At 42.0% G+C, this 22,121-nt stretch overlaps 1 protein-coding gene across 1 annotated transcript; it reads left to right on the forward strand.

The window, feature by feature from the left end:
• Nucleotides 1-245: 245 nt before the first annotated feature.
• Nucleotides 246-19,451, forward strand: SAXO1 (stabilizer of axonemal microtubules 1). Its single transcript, XM_012932115.2, has 3 exons — nt 246-283; nt 9,187-9,389; nt 18,448-19,451. Exons 1-3 carry the CDS (start codon nt 261-263, stop codon nt 19,449-19,451), a joined length of 1,230 nt encoding a protein of 409 aa, XP_012787569.2. The 5' UTR covers nt 246-260.
• Nucleotides 19,452-22,121: the final 2,670 nt, after the last annotated feature.

Below are 22,121 nucleotides of genomic sequence, written 5' to 3' on the forward strand. Positions count from 1 at the left end.
TAGTCCTGATTTTATACTCTGGGTCACAGTTTTATAAGGTAGCATTATACAGAATGTATTATTTCTTAGGCAAATAATCTAAAACTTTCTGTGTCTTTCACAGGCGGCACCACTGTCCACACCTTCCTACTAAGATTTTTGATAAAACAGAGGGACCATGTCTTCTCTCTGAATATACCGAGAACTACCCTACCTACAACTCTTACCTGCCCAGAGAGTCCTTCAAGCCCAAGATGGAGTACCAGAAAGGGGCCATACCAATGGAAGGCTTGACCACATCAAGGTGAGTGCAAATGGTATGAATCTGTGACGTGCAACATGAATGGATTTGTGTACTATCTTAATGTATAGTAGTACATTATTGTACAGTATCAACATAGACACTCAAGGCTTAGTCCTCATTTGTCTCTGAAGGAAAATCCTGCGTGTATTAACCTATTTTATTTTTCCTAATCCCCTTTTCAAAGAGAAAGAATTCTTGCTTGCTTGTGGGACTGGGGGCCAGGAAATGGTGGATAAGTAATGGGAAGAGGGAGGCTGCTGATAAAAAGGGAGTTTTGGGCTTTGGCGCATAGCTCCAGGTTAGCTTAGGTGATAACAGTGGCTAATGGAACTTCCAAAGAGTGAATTTTAAAAAATATGTGCTATTAACTGAATGGGGTGGGGGGAAACTCCTCTTTAATGTTTTTGAAATTATGAATAAAGGATATGTGTCCTGTTAATTGCTTTTGGAAGGCCAGAAATGTAGCTTCATGGTAGAGTAGAGGCCTGGCTTGCAGGAGGCCCTGCCGAGCTTGATTCCCAGCACTGCCAAAGCAAAAAATGTTCTCTGTTGAGATTATTGTGCGTTAAGAGGCATGGACTGTTTCTATCAAAGGTTTTGGCTCTTCCTTTGGATCTAAGAGATAGCCCATAGGTTATGGAGTAGAAAGACCCACTTAAAGAGAAATGAAGTCAACAATTGTTTTTCTAGCCTTGATAGGAACTACTAAGTAGGAAAATCTAGCAGTTGAGAAGGAGTGAGATAATCAAAATCGACCTTCTTTGAAAAGAAGAATTAAGACCTGTCCGAAGTACAATTTGAGTCAGAACCCTTTATGCTTTGTTATATTAAAATGATTTTATGCATAATGTTACTAACTTCGGATTCACTGTTTAAAAAAGAAATTTGGGGGCTGGAGCAATAGCACAGTGGGTAGGGCATTTGCCTTGCATGCGGCTGACCTGGGATCGATTTCCAGCATCACATATGGTCCCCCAAGCACCACCAGGAGTAATTCCTGAGTGAAAGAGCTAGGAGTAATCCCTGTGCATTACCGGATGTGACCCAAAAAGCCAAAAAAAAAAATTTGGCAGCCTGTTTCAACCTATCACTTCTTAATAGGTGCTTTAAAATTTGGGCTTCATTTTACCAAGAAAACACTACCCTTAGTTTCTGAGAGTGTAAAGACCTCAGCCAAGGGGAAACACCACTTTTCCTTTGTTTAAAACCATGGTCAATGACAACAGCAGGTGCTAAGCACATGGAGATGAGACATGTCATTGGTAGAAAAGGATGAGTCCCATCAAAGGGTGGCTTGTAGATACCATGTCCAGCCTCTAGATGCTGGTCTTCTCATCTTTTCTATTCAATTTCAAGGAAATGAGGAGCAATTTGTGAAATGCAAAATTCAATCTCAGATGTTGCTATATCATGGGATATGTATCATATCCTAGAGATATAGAGAAAGATGCTTTCAGGATTGGCTGATGAGGAATGCTCTTTGTTACCCACAGCTTAGGAGTGGAAGGATAAGTCTTTCCTCTGGGAGGGGAGCCCCATTGCCTAACCTTGAGCCCCCAGACAGAGTTCTCCACGCCCTACCTCTTCTCAATGGTGCTTTGCAAAACAAAAACTTCCCCTCTGACCTGACCTAAATTATACTTGCCTCATGTCACTTACAAAAACAAATAGAATGTCCAGAAGATTCCCCTTGCCCCTGCCAAAGCTAGAGCAACCATATCATTCATGTTAAGATGTGGCCAGAGTAGAGGAATGCAGAAACTTCAAGAATTTCCAAGACAGATGTTAGTGATCATAAACCCCTTAGAGAAAAAAGTGTCAGGTTCAAGATTAGCCAGGGGAAGGAAACTGAGCAGTAGTGCTTCCCCCCTTTGCTTTATTTGCTTCCCCAGAAGGAGTAAAGAGAACTGAACAAAGGCTGGTTCTTCTCTCTCCTGTACCTCAATTTCTTAGTTCCTTTTTTTTTTTTTTGCTTTTTGGGTCACACCTGGCAATGCACAGGGGTCACTCCTGGCTCTGCACTCAGGAATTACTCTTGGCGGTGCTGGGGGACCATATGGGATGCTGGGAATCGAATCTGGGTCAGCCGAGTGCAAGGCAAATGCCCTACCCGCTGTGCTATAGCTCCAGCCCCTCGATTTCTTAGTTTCTTATCCCTGTGCTTGTACTGCCGGGTACCAGTTTTCATAGACCTAGAATAAAATTATGCCCCTGTCATGAAACATGGGAAAACTCTTTTCCACTAGTATTTTCTGGCAGAACTAGTAGGTCACCCCATATCTTTGCAGCCCTGTGTCAGCACAATTGTCACCCTTCTGTGCTTAGACTTATTACAAAAATGTCTTGATAACTTCTCTACCTAATAACTGACCCTGCTTTTTGAGATTGGACATAGGTCTTCCACCTGCTAAGTGTAATAATCATGTGGCTCAGGGCTTGACTGGACTTGGTGATTAAGCCCAGACACACACACACACACACACACACACATACACACACACATACACACACACAAAACCACCTGGTTTCTGGGAAGGTTATCATCCCAGCATGAGGCACAATTTCAGCTGCATACAATTCATACTGATTATAAATCTCGGGGATTTACGGCAGGTGCCATGAGGGGAAGGCTCATGGTTTTCAACCTTTCTTAGTTTGAAATGGTTTCTTGTAGAATTTGGTAATTCTCTCATGTAGGCTCTGTCTTTAGTTCATATAGACATGAGATCAGTTTATGAAGAGGTTTGCACTTCAAGCCTCATTTCCCCCTAGGCATGTTACCACATAAAACACTTGAACCCCATTTTGAGACACTCTTTTTGTTAGGTAAGCTAGACCCCTAAAGATGGGCAAAGTGGATAGCCGCAGAAGAAAAAGATGAGTCTTTAAGTTGTGAGATCCATAAAGGTATTTAATTTCTATTCTAAAAAGAAAGTGGGGCAAAATGGGGCATAGAGGAAGAAAGATGGAATTGGATTCCGACTTGTTGGGTTTGACTGAAGAGAGAGGCAGAGAATTGACAGATTCCTTCATTTATTGACAAGACTTTTGGGTAAACTGAGAAGAAAGCTATGAGAGAAAAACCTATAACCGCTTCAAAATTTTGTCAGAAAAGAAGAAAGTTATTAGTGGATTTGAATGTTTCCCATGTTTTAAATTTTATACATACTCTTCTCTAATAAATACTGGACTTCTCTACTAAGAGACTTACCACTGGGAATATACTTTTTTGCTCCTATAATCTGGGTCTGTGAATTAATGAAGTTATGCAGGAAGATGTTTTAGGATTCTCCAGTCCTGAGAGAGTTGGAAGGGGAAACTTCAGGGTCTTTGGCATTTTGCCTCTGATTAAATCTGACTGGATGTTATAATATCTCGTTTTTTTTCATTTCTGAGATTTTGTCCATTTTCTATCCAGTCTTTTTTTTCTCTTCGGTGAAGTAGATGTGTCTATCCATTTGGATTCATGTTTACCATTTCTTTCTCCTACACACTCCAGTCTGAATAATCAGCCCATCTGGGTAATATTTTATTTCAGATGTATTTCCCAGTTTCAGAATTTGCATTGGTCTTTTTACATAGTTTCTATTTCTCTTTTGTGATTTCATTTTTATTAAAGAATCACAATAACCTTACATTGCTTTTTATAATTGAGCATAGTTCAAGTAGCTATTTTAAAAACTTTGTCTTCTGTTTATAACATCTGTGGGTCAGCTTGAAGAGGTTGGTCTTAGTGATTTTGTGTGTGTGTGTGTGAATGAGTCATATTTTCTTATATTTATATCCAGTAATTTTGGATTATAATTTTCAAATGCTATGTTGTAAACTCTAAGTTTTATTTTTGCATTTCTTTAAAGCAGTGTATTTCAAAATGGGCAGTAATAACCGCTGGGGTGATGGTGGGCCCCTGGGGATGGTAGTGCCTCAGGAATAATTTGGGGGGTGCTTTCTAATTGCTCACTTAAAGAAGTTTGATTTCTAAGGGAGTACCCCCCAAAGATTTTTTTCGTCAGGGGGAGAATTGGCCAAATAAGCTCGGAAACTAAAGTATTATTTTGTTAATATTGTTTTTATAGCAGATAGAAGATAATTTGATAGTACACAAAATGCTAACTATGTCTGGTGTGAAACTTGAGATTATGTTTGGTTCATTATCTTTAGCGTGGTTGTTTGAAAGAATCGAAGCATTCGAGGTTCTCTCCTTCTAGGATTCCTTCCTCACTTTCTAGCACCCTGTGGCTGCCACAAACTTGGGCCTTTGGCTTTTCAGTTAAAAAGATGGAAGATTTGACTTGCTCTTTCAAGCCTGCATTCTCCCTTGAACAGGTATTTTTCCTGTCTTGCCTTTTTCTGTCTTTTTTGTTCTGAAGAATACTGTGTACTCTCTTGAACATGTATTTCATCTCTCTCTGTCTCTGTCTCTCTCTGTCTCTGTCTCTTTGTCTTTGTCTCTGTCTCTCTCTTCTCTCATTGCCCTTCTAGATAAATGAAAAGTATCTTGCTTCACTTGAAAATAAGTTGGAGATAATTCCATTTGCATATTAGCTACCCTGCCTGGCACAGGCTGTTGCTTGCCTTCAGATGGGAAACTGAAAAATAATAGAAACTTAACAGTCACTCAGCATGGTTCTTTTCTTCTACCTCTTGGCTATGCGTGCTCTAGAACTTGGTTATTGTGGTTGTTCTTTAGTGCTCAAGGTAGTTGTTTCTGTATTTTGTCTAGAATTTATGAAATACTCTTATAGATGTTAATGTTGGCATTAGTGAGGTTAAGGAGTTGGGGACAGAGGAGGAGATAGGTGCTATGTAACTTGAGTCCTAAAGGCAGGTTTGGAACCCCAATGTCACTGTGAAGAGTGCTCAGTGTATTCTTATCAGGACCAGAGGCATAAATCAGAATTTGTGAATCTCTCTATGGATGTTTCTCAGTGTGCTGGGAGGGAGACATCAACATGCATTTGAGTGAGGAAATGATGGTTTCTTTAGAAGAGTGCCTTTTAAGCCTCAGAAATCCTAGAGTTACATGTGAATGTTATGAAATATAGTCTGATAAAGGCTACAGTCCTATGGAGGAGATTGAGAAGAATGCTTAATAAGGAACATCACAGAAGTCAAGGTAGAGATATTGGGAAACAAAGCTCTCACAGGCAGAGGATGACTGGATTTAGAAGCAATGGTGGCACTTTTCAGCCTTGTCTGATCACAATAATCATATTTGATGGATAAAACATGAATAGCACGTGGGGAAGGCAAGCCCATAGACACCTCTTTTTAGAAGGAAGAAAGGGAGCAGAGAAAAATATTTTGACTGGTGACTCCAATGTGGATTGTCATATTTTACTGATTTTTTTTAAAGACAAAAGTGACTGGAGCATGTTTAAATACTGACATAAAGGAACTTGCAAAGATAAGTCAAACCATAGAATAAGGGATGATCTGTAGACAAGGTACCCAAGAAAGGCATGTATATGTGCACATGTGGTTGAGGGGAGAGCGGGGAAGGAAAGCCAGTGTCAAGAGGTTAAATTTGGGTAAGAGAAGAAACTTTCTTAAATGGATTCCAATTTATATGATTGATTAATTAGACACACAGATCCCGAAGTTTTAATGAACATTGAAAATAGGTTAGAAAAGTATCACATTCCCCTTTTATCACCATGAAAATCACCTTGTTCACTTCCAGACTTATGCCCAGTTAGCTGCTGTGTTATTTTTTTCCTTTTGTCAGACTCTTGTCAAACACCTTTCTTGAGCTTTGCCTAATGATTGGAAGCCAAGTTGTTATGACTTCCCCGGCAGGGCCACTTTAACCTTTACTTAACTCTGAGTTTAACTCTTGGCCTTCCATACTATATAACTTTTATTGCTGCTCACCAAAAAGAAAATGAATATCTTTAACCAATTTTTTTTTCTTGGTTCATGGTCACAGTGGACGCAGGGACTAGGAAATGTGCCACAGGAAGAGAGGGAAGTGTTCTTGAAAAAAAGAGCTACTAACTTTGAGCAATTCCTGGGAAGGATAAAATACTTTTCTTTTACATGAACTTAAAGGCTGTATGGTTATGAGAGATTGGGGACATGCAGTTATGCTGTGGTTAATGCTAGGTTTCAGCAAAAGTTCTTAACATAAAAACATAATGAGGAAACACATAAATTCTGATTAAAATCACTCTTAAGCCACACTAAATATTTTGGGGTGGGATACAAATGAATCAAAATTTCAATTTAAAACTTTTCCTGTTTTAGAAAAAAAGTCAGTTCATCCACCCCCCTTCCCCTTGACAAAATCACTGGTATAAGTTTGAAAGGATTGATATACTCAGGCACAGATGTACATTTCTCAAAGGGACTTAGATTTTATACTGGAGAAGACTTACTGAGCAGTTTTGTTTCCTATACAGTGGCGGGCAAGTGTTTTGCTGAAACAGCTTTGTTTCTTTGAGAAATCAGTTTCAGGATAACCCATGAATTGGTGAGCGTGGTTGCAGGCACTTGTCAGCTCTTTTCCTGTAGAAACAGCAGAAAATAGGAGCATTAAGCACATTTTAGTCATCTGAGCCTTGGCAGCCCTTGACGATGGTTCTAACAGCTTCTGTGAAGGGGAAGTTGGAACGTTCCTAGGTATAGCCACGGAAGAGGACACCATGTGCAACATCCCTTCTCTCCCTCCCCCCACCCCGCCTGCCATGGGGAAGTACTCTTGGCTGCTTGGAGGTTGGTAGGAATTTGTGGGGCAACTTGGGCTTTCAGCGTTTGTGTTTTGTTGTTGTTGTTGTCATTTTTGGTATAGCCTGATATTTTTGGGAAGTGAAGAGGGCTGGACCCTTGGGTAGCCATCAGTGAATATGAGTGTACATGGGAATATATGGTAACTAGTTGTCCCCAAACCCCTTTCTGCTCTTTTTGGGTGAGGGGAGTGCCCTTTATTGAGAGAGCACTCCTCTGAAAGAGCAAAAAAATTTTTTTTAAATGAATGATTTATTTGCTTTGCTTTTTGAGTCATACCTGGTGATGCTCAGGGGTGACTCCTGGATCCGTGCTCAAGAATCACTCCTGGCTGTGCTTGGGTGACCATATGGGATACTGGGGATTGAACCTGAGTTGGCTGCATTCAAGGCAAATGCCCTTCCCCTGTCCTATCGCTCTGGCCCAAGAGCAAACTTTCTGACAGAAGTCACTTTTCAGTTAACCAGGGTTTTCAGACTGGGGTTTTGGGACACTTCCATTTCTCTCTGAAGCCCTCCTCCTAGTCCTTTGCAGCAGTTGTTGCAGTATTTGACAAGCCCCTGTGAGTGGCCCTTTGAATTCCAAGGAGAGTTGAAAAGTGGAACTGATCCTTGCATCCTGGGTAGCTTCTTCTCTCCCAGATGTATACAGTCAGCTTCCAAACATCTCAAAGCACTCAACTTCCTCTTGCTCTGGCCAGCATGGGGCCCCTGGGAAGGGAGCCCAGGTTGAAGGCCCCATAGTTATTGCTGAGAGATTTTAAAAATCTACCCATAGAGTGTTCTTGGGAGTTCAACTGAACCATCTCCCATTTCCCCCTTAAAGCCCTAGAGTGAAGAATTCTCCTGTTTCCTAACTCCCTCCGCCCACCAAACCAGGCATTTTTAGCGACAGTTTGGGTTTATTGACAACCATGTATATAACTCATGCAAGACAGGGTACAGTGGAGCGTGTTACCTTTACTAGTCAAGCATGGCTCAGTCACGCTGCTCCAGATTTCGGCCGGGAAGTAGGTTTTATTGGTGTTTGGACCTGATGTTTTCCTGTCCGGAAACCTTCCCCTTCCCTTGGCGAGGCTGTTTTGGCAAGCACTATCAGGGAAAAAAAAATCCACCTTTCCCTTGTCCACTTGGATAAATGGGCTCCAGGCAAAAACAGACTGTTGTGTGAAGCAGAGGGAGGCCCTTGTGGGGGGCGGGGGGGAATGTTTCCTTATGAGGTTCTGCACTGAGAATGGGAATCTGAGACTGCCCTGGTGGGCAGAGCAGGGCAGGGTTAAGCCCTGTTGTTGCTAGGGTTATTCCTGGGGCCGGGACAGTAAGCATCTTTGGCCTTTTTCTAGCTGTGTGGTGCTTTGGGAAGAGAGTATTTCCTGTTTAGTGAAGACCCTCAGGCCTTTTCTTTCCTGAGAATGTGACTGCTGATGCCAGAGAGTGGAGAGGTTGACTCAATGTCTCCTTTTATTGCCATTTTCTATAAGGACCATTACCGTAATCAGATAACATTAGCAGCAGATACCACTGGGAACTGTGAGAAGGAAATAGGGGTGTGTGAAAAATCGAAGTCAACCCCCCAGTAAATGGAACCTGGGGGAAGTACAGTGGAGAGAGAGAGAGAAAGCAGGCACAAAAAAGATTTTTTCCCAGAGGCCCTGCATGGCTGGAGAGGAATGTGGGTGATTGGAAGAGGTGGGACATGAGATTGGGGTGTAAGGCATGGCAAGTCCAGGAAAAACAGCTAGTTAGAAAATTGGGCGTTATCTAGAGGAGTCTATATGCTGAGGAGGGAAAATTATCTGATTTTAGCTTTAGAAAGTTTATTTTGGCCACGTTCTGGGGATTGAAACAGAGGAGCAGCAATGAAGTAGGAAGGCCAGGTGTTTGAGTTGTCACCTGGGAAATGGTTGGGGTCAGAACCAAGTGGGAAAGGAAAAACAGGTGAAGAGGAGGGGGCTGTGCTGATTATCTGGAACCATGAGTGGCGGATCCAGTGTGGCGTCCGGGGTAGGAAAGGGAATGGAGTACATTTCCTGAAGACGGGACGCAGGAGGGAGGTCAATTGTGGGGAAAGAGAGTAGGTGACCTGTAAGCAAACATCTGTACAAAGGCGCTGAATGGAAACTGTGGGCTTTATTCTGAGCCAAGGGCCCCGATTGCATGTACGTATTTTCCTTACAGGAGAGATTTTGGGCCTCACAAAGTGTTACCAGTGAAGTACCACCAGCCCAACCCGTTCATCCCAAGTGAAGAGAATATGGATCTGCTCACAACATATAGAAAAGATTACAACCCCCACCCTGTCAGTCGAGTGGACCCCATCAAACCTCAAGACAGTAAATATTCGTGTGTTGACAAGATGGAGAGTCTGCCTACTTATAAAGGTGGGAGAGTCCACTCTGGGCAAGTCGGGGGAAGGTTAAGCTTGAGCCTGTATGCAGGCAAGGAAATGTGTGTTAGACGCACACCCCCTTAGTGCTGTGGTTAGGCAACTTAATGTCTGCTGGCAAAACCTGATCTACTGCCTGTTTTGTATAGCTGGAGAACTAAGGTTGCATTTAAAAAAATTGTTTAGAAAAGAAAAAAAGAATCAAGAGCCAGGGATGTAGCTCGGTGGAGAAGTGGCTGCATATTGTGTGAAGCCCTGCACCTAGTAACACACAGTAAAAAAGCAAAATGTACACCTAACTCTTCCCTCCTCACAGTTCCTTGTAACTCTAAACAAAAAACCAATAGCTAACAATAACTTGTGCTGTGCCCCCACCCCCACCTCTACCTGCCCCCAATTCTCCAAACCAAACCAAAACAATAGCAAAAAGAGGATATATGAAAACTGTATACAGTCTGAAGTTCAGTGCTAACAGGAATGTTTTACTGGAACTCAGTCACATGCAATTCTATCTATAACTTCTTTTGTGCTTCAGAGACAAGTTGAGAACTTGTGACACGAACTATATCCTGTAAGATCCAAGATTTTTAATAGTTGGCCTTTTATGGAGACTATTTGCGAGTGCCAGCTCAGCATCCTGTTTGAATTATACATCGGGGAAGTGTCTTTCAGGTTTAAGCTAAGTTAGTTTTCAGCATGAATTCAGTGATTGATTCATTCATCTATATAAAAAGTCACAAGGTCTGGGGAGACAGCTCAGGTGAACCTGAGTTTGAGTTCTAAAACGGAATTTGACCTCCAATCCCCCTGGGCACTGCTGGGTGTAGCCCTTGGGTCCCCAGGAACTGCTGGATATGGTTTATAGTTAAAAAAGCAAAAATGATCCAAATATCATCTTAAAAAGTCATCAAAACATAACTAAATGCTTATAGAAAAATTGAAAAATTATAATTATATAGATATAGATCAATAAATTTTGAGTAGTTATCTCTAAACAGACCAAGAGACTTAGCATAACTACTTCCATCCAGCCCATCCCCACCCAGGATAGAGACCTTATGCTAACTTTAATATGTTTTGCCAGTTTTGAGCATTGTCTAAATGGAATTCATTCATTTTTATTGAGAAATAAATTTATTAATGCACACTAGTATATTAAGTAGTATTAAGGACAGGGAAGGAAGCACACTGCCCTGACCTAGACTGAATAGTCTAGTGGGTGAGACAGGATATGGTGTCTGGAGCTTGTACAAATGATGGAACACTTGATCACTCTATGAAGCATAAGATGAGGACCATGATATTGGAGGCTAGGTTTATAATCAATAACTTCTTCTTAGGGGACTCATGGATACCCTAGAATTGCATGCTAAGTGGTTCATGTGAAATATTTGTTGGTGTCTTCATGATTCTGATGAGAGTTGATTTTACTGACTTAAGCCAGACACATAGGTGAGGTGAGGTAGAGAGGCTTGAGGGCATGTGTAAAGCCTGCACCTAGCAACACACAAACAAAGCAAAATTCACACCCAACTCTTCCCTCCTCACAGTCCCTTGTAACCCCAAACAAAAAAGCAAAAGCTAACAATACCCTATGTGCTGTATCTTCCGGAAGCCCTTCCAAGATTTTTGAGTTGATCATCCCAGAAGATCTTATATGCAGATAAACGTCACTGCTTCTTCCAGGAACTAGGACTTGGGGCCAGTCTGACGTAGGCCAGGAGCAACCCTGATTCCGTCCTTGAGTCTGATGTTCTGTGTTGCCCTCTTTCACTCTTTAGTAGCTACTTCTCACTAAGCCACACTCTGAATGGTGTCATTATTCCTGTAAAGTTGCCACCATGCACCTTCAGTGACACCTGGTCCTGCTGGCTTACTCTTACCTACACTCATCTGATAGTCCTTGCCCTTCCTGCATTGCCAGCCTTGCTTCTCACCACAGGTCCCTTCTATGTCTGTCCACAGTGTAGCCTAGTCCATGTGAATCCTTGCAGCCCATCTGTACTCCCTCCTTCTCCTGTCCTTAAATTCATCCTGCCAATGCCCTAATCCTGCCTTCCCCAGGTTTGTATCTAAACATATCTCCAACTTTGTCATCTTATTCATTTTCAACACCAAGGAATCAGGGAGGTTTAACATTTTTAAAAACATAATGTAATAGGACCCTTTCCTGGCTTAAAGACCTTGAAATAATCATGAGAGCTCTTGGGAAAAAAATTTCAAACCTTTATGGACACTATTGATGCTTCTGTAGCTTTTGCTACTGCTTCCTGAATCCTTCTGTCTCAGCTTAGTTTATTTCCCCCACTTTTTTTCCAGTTGTAGAGCATTTTGCAGTACTATTCCCTTCTAGACCTCCTCCTTCCCCCTATCTAGCACCAGCACCCATCTTGCCCCGAGTGGGGGAAACATCACACTCTCACAGACCCTCTATTTAACTGTGTCTGATAGCACATCGGGTAGGGTGTTTGCCCTGCACATGGCCGACCCGGGTTCGATTCCTTCGTTCCTCTCAGATTGCCCGGGAAGCTACTGAGAGTAGTACGGCAGAGCCTGGCAAGCTCCTATTCAATATGCCAAAAACAGTAACAAGTCTCACAATGGAGACATTACTGGTGCCCGCTCAAGCAAATCTATGAGCAATGGGATGACAGTGACAGATATTTGTTTTGCTGGCTAAAATTTAAGTCCAAAGACCTTCCCCCCCCACCATTTTTTTTTTTTTACAATTACTCTGGGCAGGACAGGTATGGAAGTGAAATAGATACTTTACAAAGGTATTGGACTCATGGTTGCTGTTCATTCTTCTCCCTCTTTAATTCAGTATTTATAGGTAGGCAAGAAATAGGGGTACCGAAGACACTGGGCTTGTAAGATGAGAAATAAAGCTGGGGAAAACCCTTACCTTTGTCAAGGAGGGAGTAGAGATTCTTGCGAATCATACCTAGCTACAAACTCCCCTTCCTTCCCTCTATACTTTCTCCTGGATTTATGAATCTAGATAGACTGAGAGGCTCTTCAGAACACATGTCCGCTCAGCTTGGCCCTCAACATAGACCCCTCTCTCTCTAATTTATAGGGAGAGATCTGGCAGTGAGAAATCCTTCTTGCTCACTTTAGGGGTTGGCAAGAATGGAGTAGTTCAGTGTTGTTATTTAAAGAAAAGTCCTCCCTATTCTCCCAGGCATGATACTAATCCCTTAAAATTAACACACAATTGAATACAAAAGCTTTAATCTCTCTTACCTCAAGCTTTTCCATATGCCTCATTTCCCCCAAACCTTTGCATTTCAAATTGCTCTCTGCAAAGCAAAGAATAGTATTCTATTGCCAACACAGAACTTTTCCTACTGATGCTGTTAAAATGGATAAAAGTATTTTCTACATTTTTCTCAAACTTCTGGCATATACACAAAGTTAATGAACAGATCATCAGTTTCAGACAATCACACAGAACCAGGCAAGCTTAAATAGGAGTAGGAATGGCATATGTATAGTTCTATGAGCACTTAAATTTCAATTTTCTATTTTGTTCTAAAATTCATACTGAAAACAAACAAATCAGTATGTAGTCAAAGGAAACATTTGGAGTTGGATTTAAACTACTGCTATCAGTTTGTAACTTGTGTATCTTTATAGTTTTAAAAGGAAATAAATTGCCATATATTGTTAAATGGGAGTTTTCTACCATCCCTCCCCTGTGATACAATGGCTTCTAATGCTGGACCTTGAATGCCCAAGCATTTAGCAAAGGAATGACTAGCTCCTGTATTTCATTATTAAACACACTTTTGTGTTTGGTATTTTTAATGATGAATTAAGTGAATAAATGGGTTCTAGCCTCCAGATGACACTAGTTGACATCAGCTTTAAGCAGCTAATTAAATCTTTGTGGGTCCATGCAACAGCGATAGTGAAACTTGGGGAATGATTAATACACATGACTGCCTATGGCTCAGTCCTGCACAGCCTCATGGAAGTATAAGGGGCTATAGGGGCTACATTTTTAATCTTATCTCTTGGTGTATCACTCCTTCAAAGACCTTTCCTTCCTTCCTTCCTTCCTTCCTTCCTTCCTTCCTTCCTTCCTTCCTTCCTTCCTTCCTTCCTTCCTTCCTTCCTTCCTTCCTTCCTTCCTTCCCTCCCTCCTTCCTTCCTTCCCTTCCTTCCTTCCTTCCTTCCTTCCTTCCTTCCTTCCTTCCTTCCTTCCTTCCTTCCTTCCTTCCTTCCTTCCTTCCTTCCTTTCTTTCTTTCTTTCTTTCTTTCTTTCTTTCTTTCTTTCTTTCTTTCTCTCTTTCTTTCTCTCTTTCTCTCTTTCTTTCTCTCTCTCTTTCTTTCTCTCTCTCTTTCTTTCTTTCTTTCTTTCTTTCTTTCTTTCTTTCTTTCTTTCTTTCTTTCTTTCTTTCTTTCTTTCTTTCTTTCTTTCTTTCTTTCTCTTTCTTTCCTTCCTTCCTTCTTTCTTTTCTTTCTTTTTCCCCCACACACACATTCATACACACACACAAGGTAAGTAAGTGCTTTACCATTGAGCTACATCCTCACTCGACTCGACTCATTTATTTCTTGTGGAACTTTTCTGCATTTGTAAGTTTATATATACATACATACACACACACACACACACACACACATACATATATATATATATATAGGCATGTATTGCCAAACATTTGTTCTCTTGTCTCTCCCCCAGCCCCAAGAGGTGAGCCAAATAATATGTCCATTAAATATGTATTATTTCAGTGGGTGCTATCTCTGTTATGTATATTTACTACACTTATGGATAGTAAATATATCCACAGTGAAAATATGTGATCTTCCCCTGCCCCCCCACCCCTAGTCTTATGGCCATTACTGGGGTTCAGAAAACCACCAGTGAAATTTGCTCCAGCAGCATTTGGTTGTAATTTTGACATTTTCAAAACACTGTGCAATTGGAAAGATTGAAAGTGTAATTACTTGATGCTCAACTTTAGTTTTAGCTAAGTAAAAAAAAAAGATATTATTGAATGAATCCCTTTAAAGAGGTTCTTGCCAATTACCCACATGACACTCTGGCCCTGAAGGGTTTTGCTGAAGGCTTTTTAGGCCTGTGAATAGTTTGTCATGTGGCATTCTGAGGTTTTCAGGGTCCTTTAGAGGTTTTTTGAGTAATATAGGCTGGGTAAAGGAAGTTAGGAGTTGGATAATAAAGTGGTTTCAACTGTATTGTTGGGTATCAGAAATCACATGAGGCAACTTTCAGCTTAGGAACCTGTTTTCTTAACACTTCATCCATCATCGAAGAGGACCAGAAAAGCTCTGTTGTCCGGCCCACCCCCAAGCACCTTGAGGCAATGTGTCGGCATCTGCAGGTAGGTGCCCTCCTTACAGTGAAGTCTGAGGAGAAAACATGTGGTTTATATTCAGCAGGATGGTTCCTTCTAAGACCCTGTAATGCTTTCAAGATGCTGATAGAGCCGTTAATAGCTCTGGGAGAAAGATTAGATTTTCAATTAAAATGAAGCCAATTTAAAAGAAATAGTTGGTAGTATTATTAGCCTAAAGTAAACTTAAGAGTGTTCCTGGGGGTGGGGATGTGTCAAGAACTTCTGGGTGGTGAAATTAGGTGCTTGACAAATCTGTTCCCTCCCCCACCACCCAAACTAGAAAAAAAGCAGTAAAACTCAGCCATGTCAGGGCTATGAAAATCAACCCAAAGGCATACTACAGACGGAGAAGAAAGACTTTTGTTTAGTCAAAGAAAATGGTCATCCTTATAAACTTGTATCTGTAGCACTGTAGCACTGTCATCCTGTTGTTCATCGAATTGCTTGAGCGGGCACCAGTAACGTCTCTATTGTGAGACTTGTTGTTACTGTTTTTGGCATATTGAATATGCCACAGGTAGCTTGCCAGGCTCTGCCATGTGGGCGAGATACTCTCAGTAGCTTGCCAGGCTCTCCGAGAGGGATGGAGGAATTGAACCCAGGTCAGCCTTGTGCAAGACAAACGTCCTACCTGCTGTGCTATTGCTCCAGTTCAAACTTGTATCTAATGATGAAAAAGCAAATCTTGTAACACAAGTTTTTTTTATGAGAAAATAAGCAATTTTAAAAATTGACAAGGTGTTGGAGTACCTGCTTTGCATGTTGGATATCCAGGTTCAATCCCTGACATCACAGCGTCACCCCAAGCATGGCCAGAAGTGAGCCTGGAGTAGTTCCCAAACCAAAGGGATAAACAATAAAATGGGAAGAGGGCTTGAGTTGACATTTTACCCAAATCACAAAACAAATAGAACCTGTAACAAATAGAACTTGTAACTGGAATTAGCCTCAGTCACGTTAAGCTCAGTTAAAAAAAAAACCCAAATGCTAAACACTATTTATTGTATAAATTTTTAAGGAAAAAGGCATACTTAAGAGTAGAACACTTAATAGTTGCCTGGATAAAATATGAAGATTAACTGCAAATGCATCTGACCCTTCTTTGGTTGATTAAAATTTGGGATATGTATAATTAACATTTGGTTATGATTGAAAAAATTATTTTTTTATTATTATTTTGGTTTTTGGGCTGCACCCGATGGTGCTCAGGACTTAGTCCTGGGTCTGTATTCAGGGGTACTCCAGAGAGTCCCAGATGACCACATGGGGTGCTGAGGATCAAACACGGGTTTGCCATGTGTAAGACTGGCACTGTCTTCCCTCCCTGCACTACCACTCTGACTACCCCCCCCCCAAGATTATGAATTGTGTAAGGTGGTGCATTTTATATGTACAAATATACCTCAGAAAACTCTTAAAAATTCCGTGTGTAGACTTAATTCGTGTTGGCAATGTACCTCAAGACTTCTGGGTAGCAGCTTTTGCAATGGGGTAGCTCTGGGTAGCTGTTTCAGAGGGTGCCTAAGGGCTCATTACTGGCTACTTAAGATCTGGTGATTAATGGGCACAAATGGGGACCAGACTGGACTTGGAGTGAGCCAAGTGCTATGAAAAGAATGGTGGGTGGTTGAGTGGTAGTTTCTGATCCCGTTTTCCTCACCTGTACTTCAGTTTCAGAGCTGACCTAAGTTACTTTGAAAGTCCTGGGATTCAACACCCCGAGAAGCCGAGGTTTTGTTATGAGGCAGATGCTTTTGGGTGCAGGTCACCTATCATCCTGGCTGTTTAAGTTCCGAGAGATTCTCTTGAGAGAGCCTCTAGTGATAATCAACCAATTGTTTGTTTTTTTTTAAATTTTTTATTAAAAGGTACTTCACAATATTTGATTACATTTAATATTCAAACACCAATCTCACCACCATTACATCTTCCCACCACCAAATTTGAGATGTTTCCATCTCAAACCCCAAGCCCTGTCCCAAGAACAACTGAAATAATATATTTTGTATTGTCTGTTATGAAGAACCACTGAAAATGCTTACAAAAAAGTATCCATAGAGGAAACAATGTGAAGATTGTCCAATTTTGGGAGGGACCATTAAGACATTCTTTAGGATATCACTAACATGTTAAAGGTTGAGTGATGTGAGTTTCATATATATATATATATGACAAAAATAATATGCATATATATATATTTCCCTCTATTATTTGTTGCCTACTACCTGAACCCCCGTCCATCAAATGTGGTACATCTTTTAAACATTCTGAAATTTGTTGTCTTCTGCAAATATTTCCTGATTGTGGAGCGATAGTATAGCGGGTTAGGGCGTTTGCCTTGCACACAGCTGACTTGGGTTCGATTCCTCTGTCCCTCTCGGAGAGCCCAGCAAACTACCGAGAGTATCCCACCACCCGCATGGCAGAGCCTGGCAAGCTACCCGTGGCATATTCGATATGCCAGAAATAGTAACAAGTCTCACAATGGAGACGTTACTGGTGCTTGCTCGAGCAAATCAGTGAACTGCGGGATGAGAGTGCTACAGTGCTCCAGTGTTTTTCAGTGTTCTATTCCTTAAACACTAGTCTGTTTAGAAATCCAAAGTGCCTAACATGGATCTGGGCTTCAGAACCATGTGATTTTGGAGTTAATGTGTAGTTAAGTTCCAACTCTTAATTCCCTAGTCACATACCTCTTAGACTTTTTCTTAGACAAAGATATTTTATCTTTTTCCTTGGAAAAAAGATATAAAATATGAAATTATTCCCTTTACAAAGGTTTGTGGTAAAGATGAAATAAAATTGTCTTGGAGATGCCTGAGCACAATTTGTTGGGCCATAGTCAATATCCCCTAGTCATTAAGACAGGAAAGCAGGTAGGCCAGAGCATGGGTTTGCATTCACATATTTATATTTGTGGTCAAATGAGCACAAGTTCCTTAATTTATCTGTGCCCCTGTTTCTGCATCTTCAACAACAGACATATTGGTGATAGCCACATAATTTGGACTCAAGAGTAAAACATTTGGTATAAAAAGCATTTAGAACATTTCCTGTCATATAATAAGCTCCATGCATGTGACTGTTACTTTACCCTCACCAGTCAATACAGTGCCCTTCTCCCCTGGAGCACTATGTTTGATTTATGTGGATCATATATGTGGGTTATAGGAACATAATGGCAATCCCCCATTGACGACCTGGAGGACACCTGATTGTTCTGGTTGGGAGCCCATCAGTAGTGGGCTGAGAATCCCCTCATCACCCCTGGCTCATCACCCCATGTGCATCATTGTACAATACAATCATTGTATTCATTCCAAAATGGCATCTTCCCCTCAAGTAACTGTTCTTGGATCAGGGTGAGCAAGTGCTTGGGCTTACCTTCGAGAGTCAAATCCCTAGGTCATCCCGTGATTACCGACCCTGTAATATTGCTATATGCAGCAGCGTGGGTATGATGAGACTTCTGTAAATTGGTCTTTTCTGCACAGTCACCTGCAAATATTATCAAGGTGAAATGTCAAGTCCTTGGTTGAAGTAGTAGCAGAGATATAATTTATTCTTCTTCTACCACAAGGAACATCTCACTAGAGATTGGCATGTGGATTTGGGACCTTTTGGGATAGACACAGGTCGAGTGACTTGATTTATGAATAATTATAATGCATTCTTTGTTTCCAGCTGATTACATACCCTGGAACCAACCAAGACGAGAATTGCTCCGACCGGAACATCAGTATCGGCCATCATCGACTAGATTTGATAACAGAACCTTACATCAGGATGAATACTCCATGAAGGGCCCTGTGCACACTGTGAGCTGTAAGCCTCCCCCTGTACTCAATCTCTGTAACATTCCCCTGGAGGATCTGACTAACTATAAGATGAACTATGTGGCCCACCCCATAGAGAAGCGCTTAATGCGTGAGCCAGAGAAGTTCAAACCCAGTGAAATCCCCTTTGAGAGTCTCACCACTCACCGAGAGTCCTTCCGGGGCCTTGTCGGGGAGCCATCCAAGAGCGTGAAACCTCCAGCCCGGACCAGCGGACTGGACTTGCCTTTCTCTGATACCACGGAATTTCGAGATAAGTTTCAAGCTTGGCCAACAACCCAGATGTATATCAGAGCTCCAGTCACCTATGTCCCTCCTGAAGAAAAGATGGACTTTTTGACAACAGTGCAGGCCCATTACACATATCCAAAGGGCGCTCCAGCTCAGTCTTGCCGACCAGTTCTCTTGGTCAAGAAGAGTGACTACTTTGAAAGTTCCACCACCACCAAGGAAGATTACAAGCCGTGGGTCAGCAAGCGCCTGGAGCCCATCAGGCCCGTTCCCCATATGGTGATGCACAGCGAACCCTTGGATAGTCTGACCACCTCACGGGCCCACTATGTGCCTCACCCACTTATCAGGACCAAATGCTATAGGCCCGCCTGGTCTGGCCCGAGAGCAGATATTCCTCTGGAAGGGAAGACCACGTACATGACCAGCTTCACACCCAAGGAAATACACAGGTGCCTCGCTTCATACCCTGAGCCTCCTGGCTATGTCTTCGAAGAAGTGAATTCTTCAGGACACAGGCTGTACCGAGCCATTTCCGTCCCTTCCTCCCGCCAGAACAGTTATGTTTTGGGAGGTGATTCAGAAAACTCTAATCAGCAGGAGCTGGTAGTGTCAACCTAAGTTTGGAGAACTGTGATTTAGAAATCGCTGAACAGTTTTTTAAAAAAGTGGTTGAGAGTTTTACATTGGACAAAAAAAGAATTCCCCAAAATGAAAAAAAAATCATCTTTTCCAGGATACACAAATAAAAAATGAGAATCCCTTGATTCCAGGAAAATGACATTTGATCACTGGCGAATCACTCCCCTTAACCTTCCCTCTGCTGTTTCTTTCTCCTCAGTCTTTTAATTTGTGTTCCTTGACTCAAAGCTAGTCTCCCATGAAGTTTTCCCCAGCCCAGATGTATTTTATTAATTTAATCATTGTATGAATTGACACTGTGATTAACCCTTGCCAAGTATGAAGTGCCACAGAATAAAGTGTATTTTAGGGAATTGAGTATTTAGGTCTATGTGCTCACCCCCTTTGTCTCTACAGAGAGCAGCCCATGCTTTTTGTGACCACTGAGGAGATTTGAGACCTGGTTGAACCCAGATACTGCTGGGAGTGCCTTGGGCCCAGTCAGGGACCTTGTCTTGAATTCCTTTGTCCAGGGCCCCTTCACATCGTGACCCATCAACAAGAGCAGCGCTGTCTGCGGGAGTGTGACTCTCTTAATGGTGGGAGATAATGAGAGGTTGTTCTAGAGGGGAGCATGAGTCTGTAAGGCCTCTTTCACCCTCAAGTCAGTGAAGGTTCTAGCAGATCGAAGGGAGAGGAGTGGGGAAAGGAGAGCCCTTGCAGCAGGCCATTTGCAACTGTGAGCAGACGCCGTGAAATGCTCAGAGCTGGCAAAGCACTGGGGCAGGTTCTTTTGTACTTAGGACCTACTTGTCTTAAAATGAGAGCTGTGACCAGATTCATGACAGCTGGACCTTGTGGTGAGCTGGATCCTGCTCTTGGAGAAAAATCTGGGGTTTTCTCCTTTGCACAGGTTTCAACTTATTTTTTTTAAATTTATTTTATTGAATCACCATGTGGAAAATTACAAAATTCTCAGGCTTATGTCTCAGTTATACAATGCTCAAACACCCATCCTTTCACCAGTGCCCATACTCTACCACCAAAAAAAAGAAAAAACAACCCAGTATACCTCCCACCCCCCACCCCCCACCCCCCAACCTCCCACCCCCACCTGCATAACTGATAAATTTCACTTCATTTTCTCTTTACCTTGATTACATTCCATATTTCAACACAAAACTCACTATTGTTGTTGGAGTTTCAACACAAAACTCACTATTCTTGTTGGAGTTTATCCCCCCAAAATACGGCCCTATTGACAAGGAAACATTTGATAATTAGTTTTCCACTGAAGAGAATAAAGAGATATAAAGGTTTAGGATTTCAGTAATATAGCTGGCTCTGGATCTTGGTCATTCAGCAGCAAAGCGGCCATGCAAATGCATGGCCACCAGGGTCGAATCTCGGCGGAGCGTGAGCCGGTATCGGCCCTGGCCCGAGACTGCCCAAGCATCCTGCTGTTTCAAGTTCAAAACACAGTTTTTTTTCCCCCCCGCACCACCAAGTTCATAACACAGGTTTCAATTTAAGGACAAGTACTTTGGACATTATGAAACAATGAGAAGAATCTAGAAAAGACTGTACAGGAGGGCCCATGCCAGCTCAGATGGACGTAAGGGCCTATGGGCTTTAGAGAGGGGTGCTGACTGATACCTGGGCTAGTCAACTCTCTTGAATCCACAGAACCCTTAACATATGCTCCATAGTCTCAGAGAACTTGAAACAGCATGGAGGGAAGAGGAAATTTCATCTCAGTTCCAGAGACTTGGACTTCAGTTTAGTGACTCATGGATGAGAAACCTTCATCGATTACCCAGAATTCAGTTTCTTCACAGCTCTCACCTGGCTTAGACCTCTAAGTCTAACCCGCTGTCACTGCACCATAAGGTTAGTTTGCATCATTGGGTTGGTATCTACACATTTCAGTCTTTAAAAAAATTGTTAATTTTGGCTTTGAAGCCAGACATGGTAGTAGTGTTCAGGGGACCACATGTGATGCCTGGGATCTAACCAGGCCTCCTCCATGCAAAGCATACGCTCGATCCCTTTGAGCCATCTCTCCAGCCCATACACCATTTAATTTTATTTGTTATACAAGGTCTGAATACCTGCTCTTAGTAAATAGGGGACTCACAGGGCTTGGGCATCTTGCCCAAGACCACAGAGCTTGGAGCACCTTGGCCAAGAGTAGACCCAGTTTTTGGGATTTGAAGGTCAGTGCCTTCTTCAGCACCAGCCACCACCTGCCTGTGGTGCTCACATCACTTGACTCTACCTGCCACAACCATCTACCTTCTAACTTTATAGGCTAAGAGACCACAAATGATGGTAGGTGTTGTTATTTTTTTTACTTCAATTTTTAAAAAATCAAAGAAATGTTGGCCCTTGGTTTGAAAAGCCAAAGCAAAAATGCAGCTGCCTACAAAAATGAGTGGTGGGGAGGGGACCTTGAGCAGGTGGAGGGGTGTTGGCACTCTGATGGTAGGTGAGGTGGAGTTGGAATGTTGTGTGCCTGAAACCATAGTATTGACAGTGTTGTAAATTACAGGGCTAACTAAAAATGGAAAAAATGAAAGTTAGGAATTGAAAAAACAATACAATGATCTTTCTTATCCCAGCCACTTAGCTGCTCCCATAAAAGCTTCCTTAGAAGAGATTACATGATTT

The sequence above is a fragment of the Sorex araneus genome, chromosome 1 (assembly GCF_027595985.1).
Source record: "Sorex araneus isolate mSorAra2 chromosome 1, mSorAra2.pri, whole genome shotgun sequence".
NCBI classification, from domain to species: domain Eukaryota; kingdom Metazoa; phylum Chordata; class Mammalia; order Eulipotyphla; family Soricidae; genus Sorex; species Sorex araneus.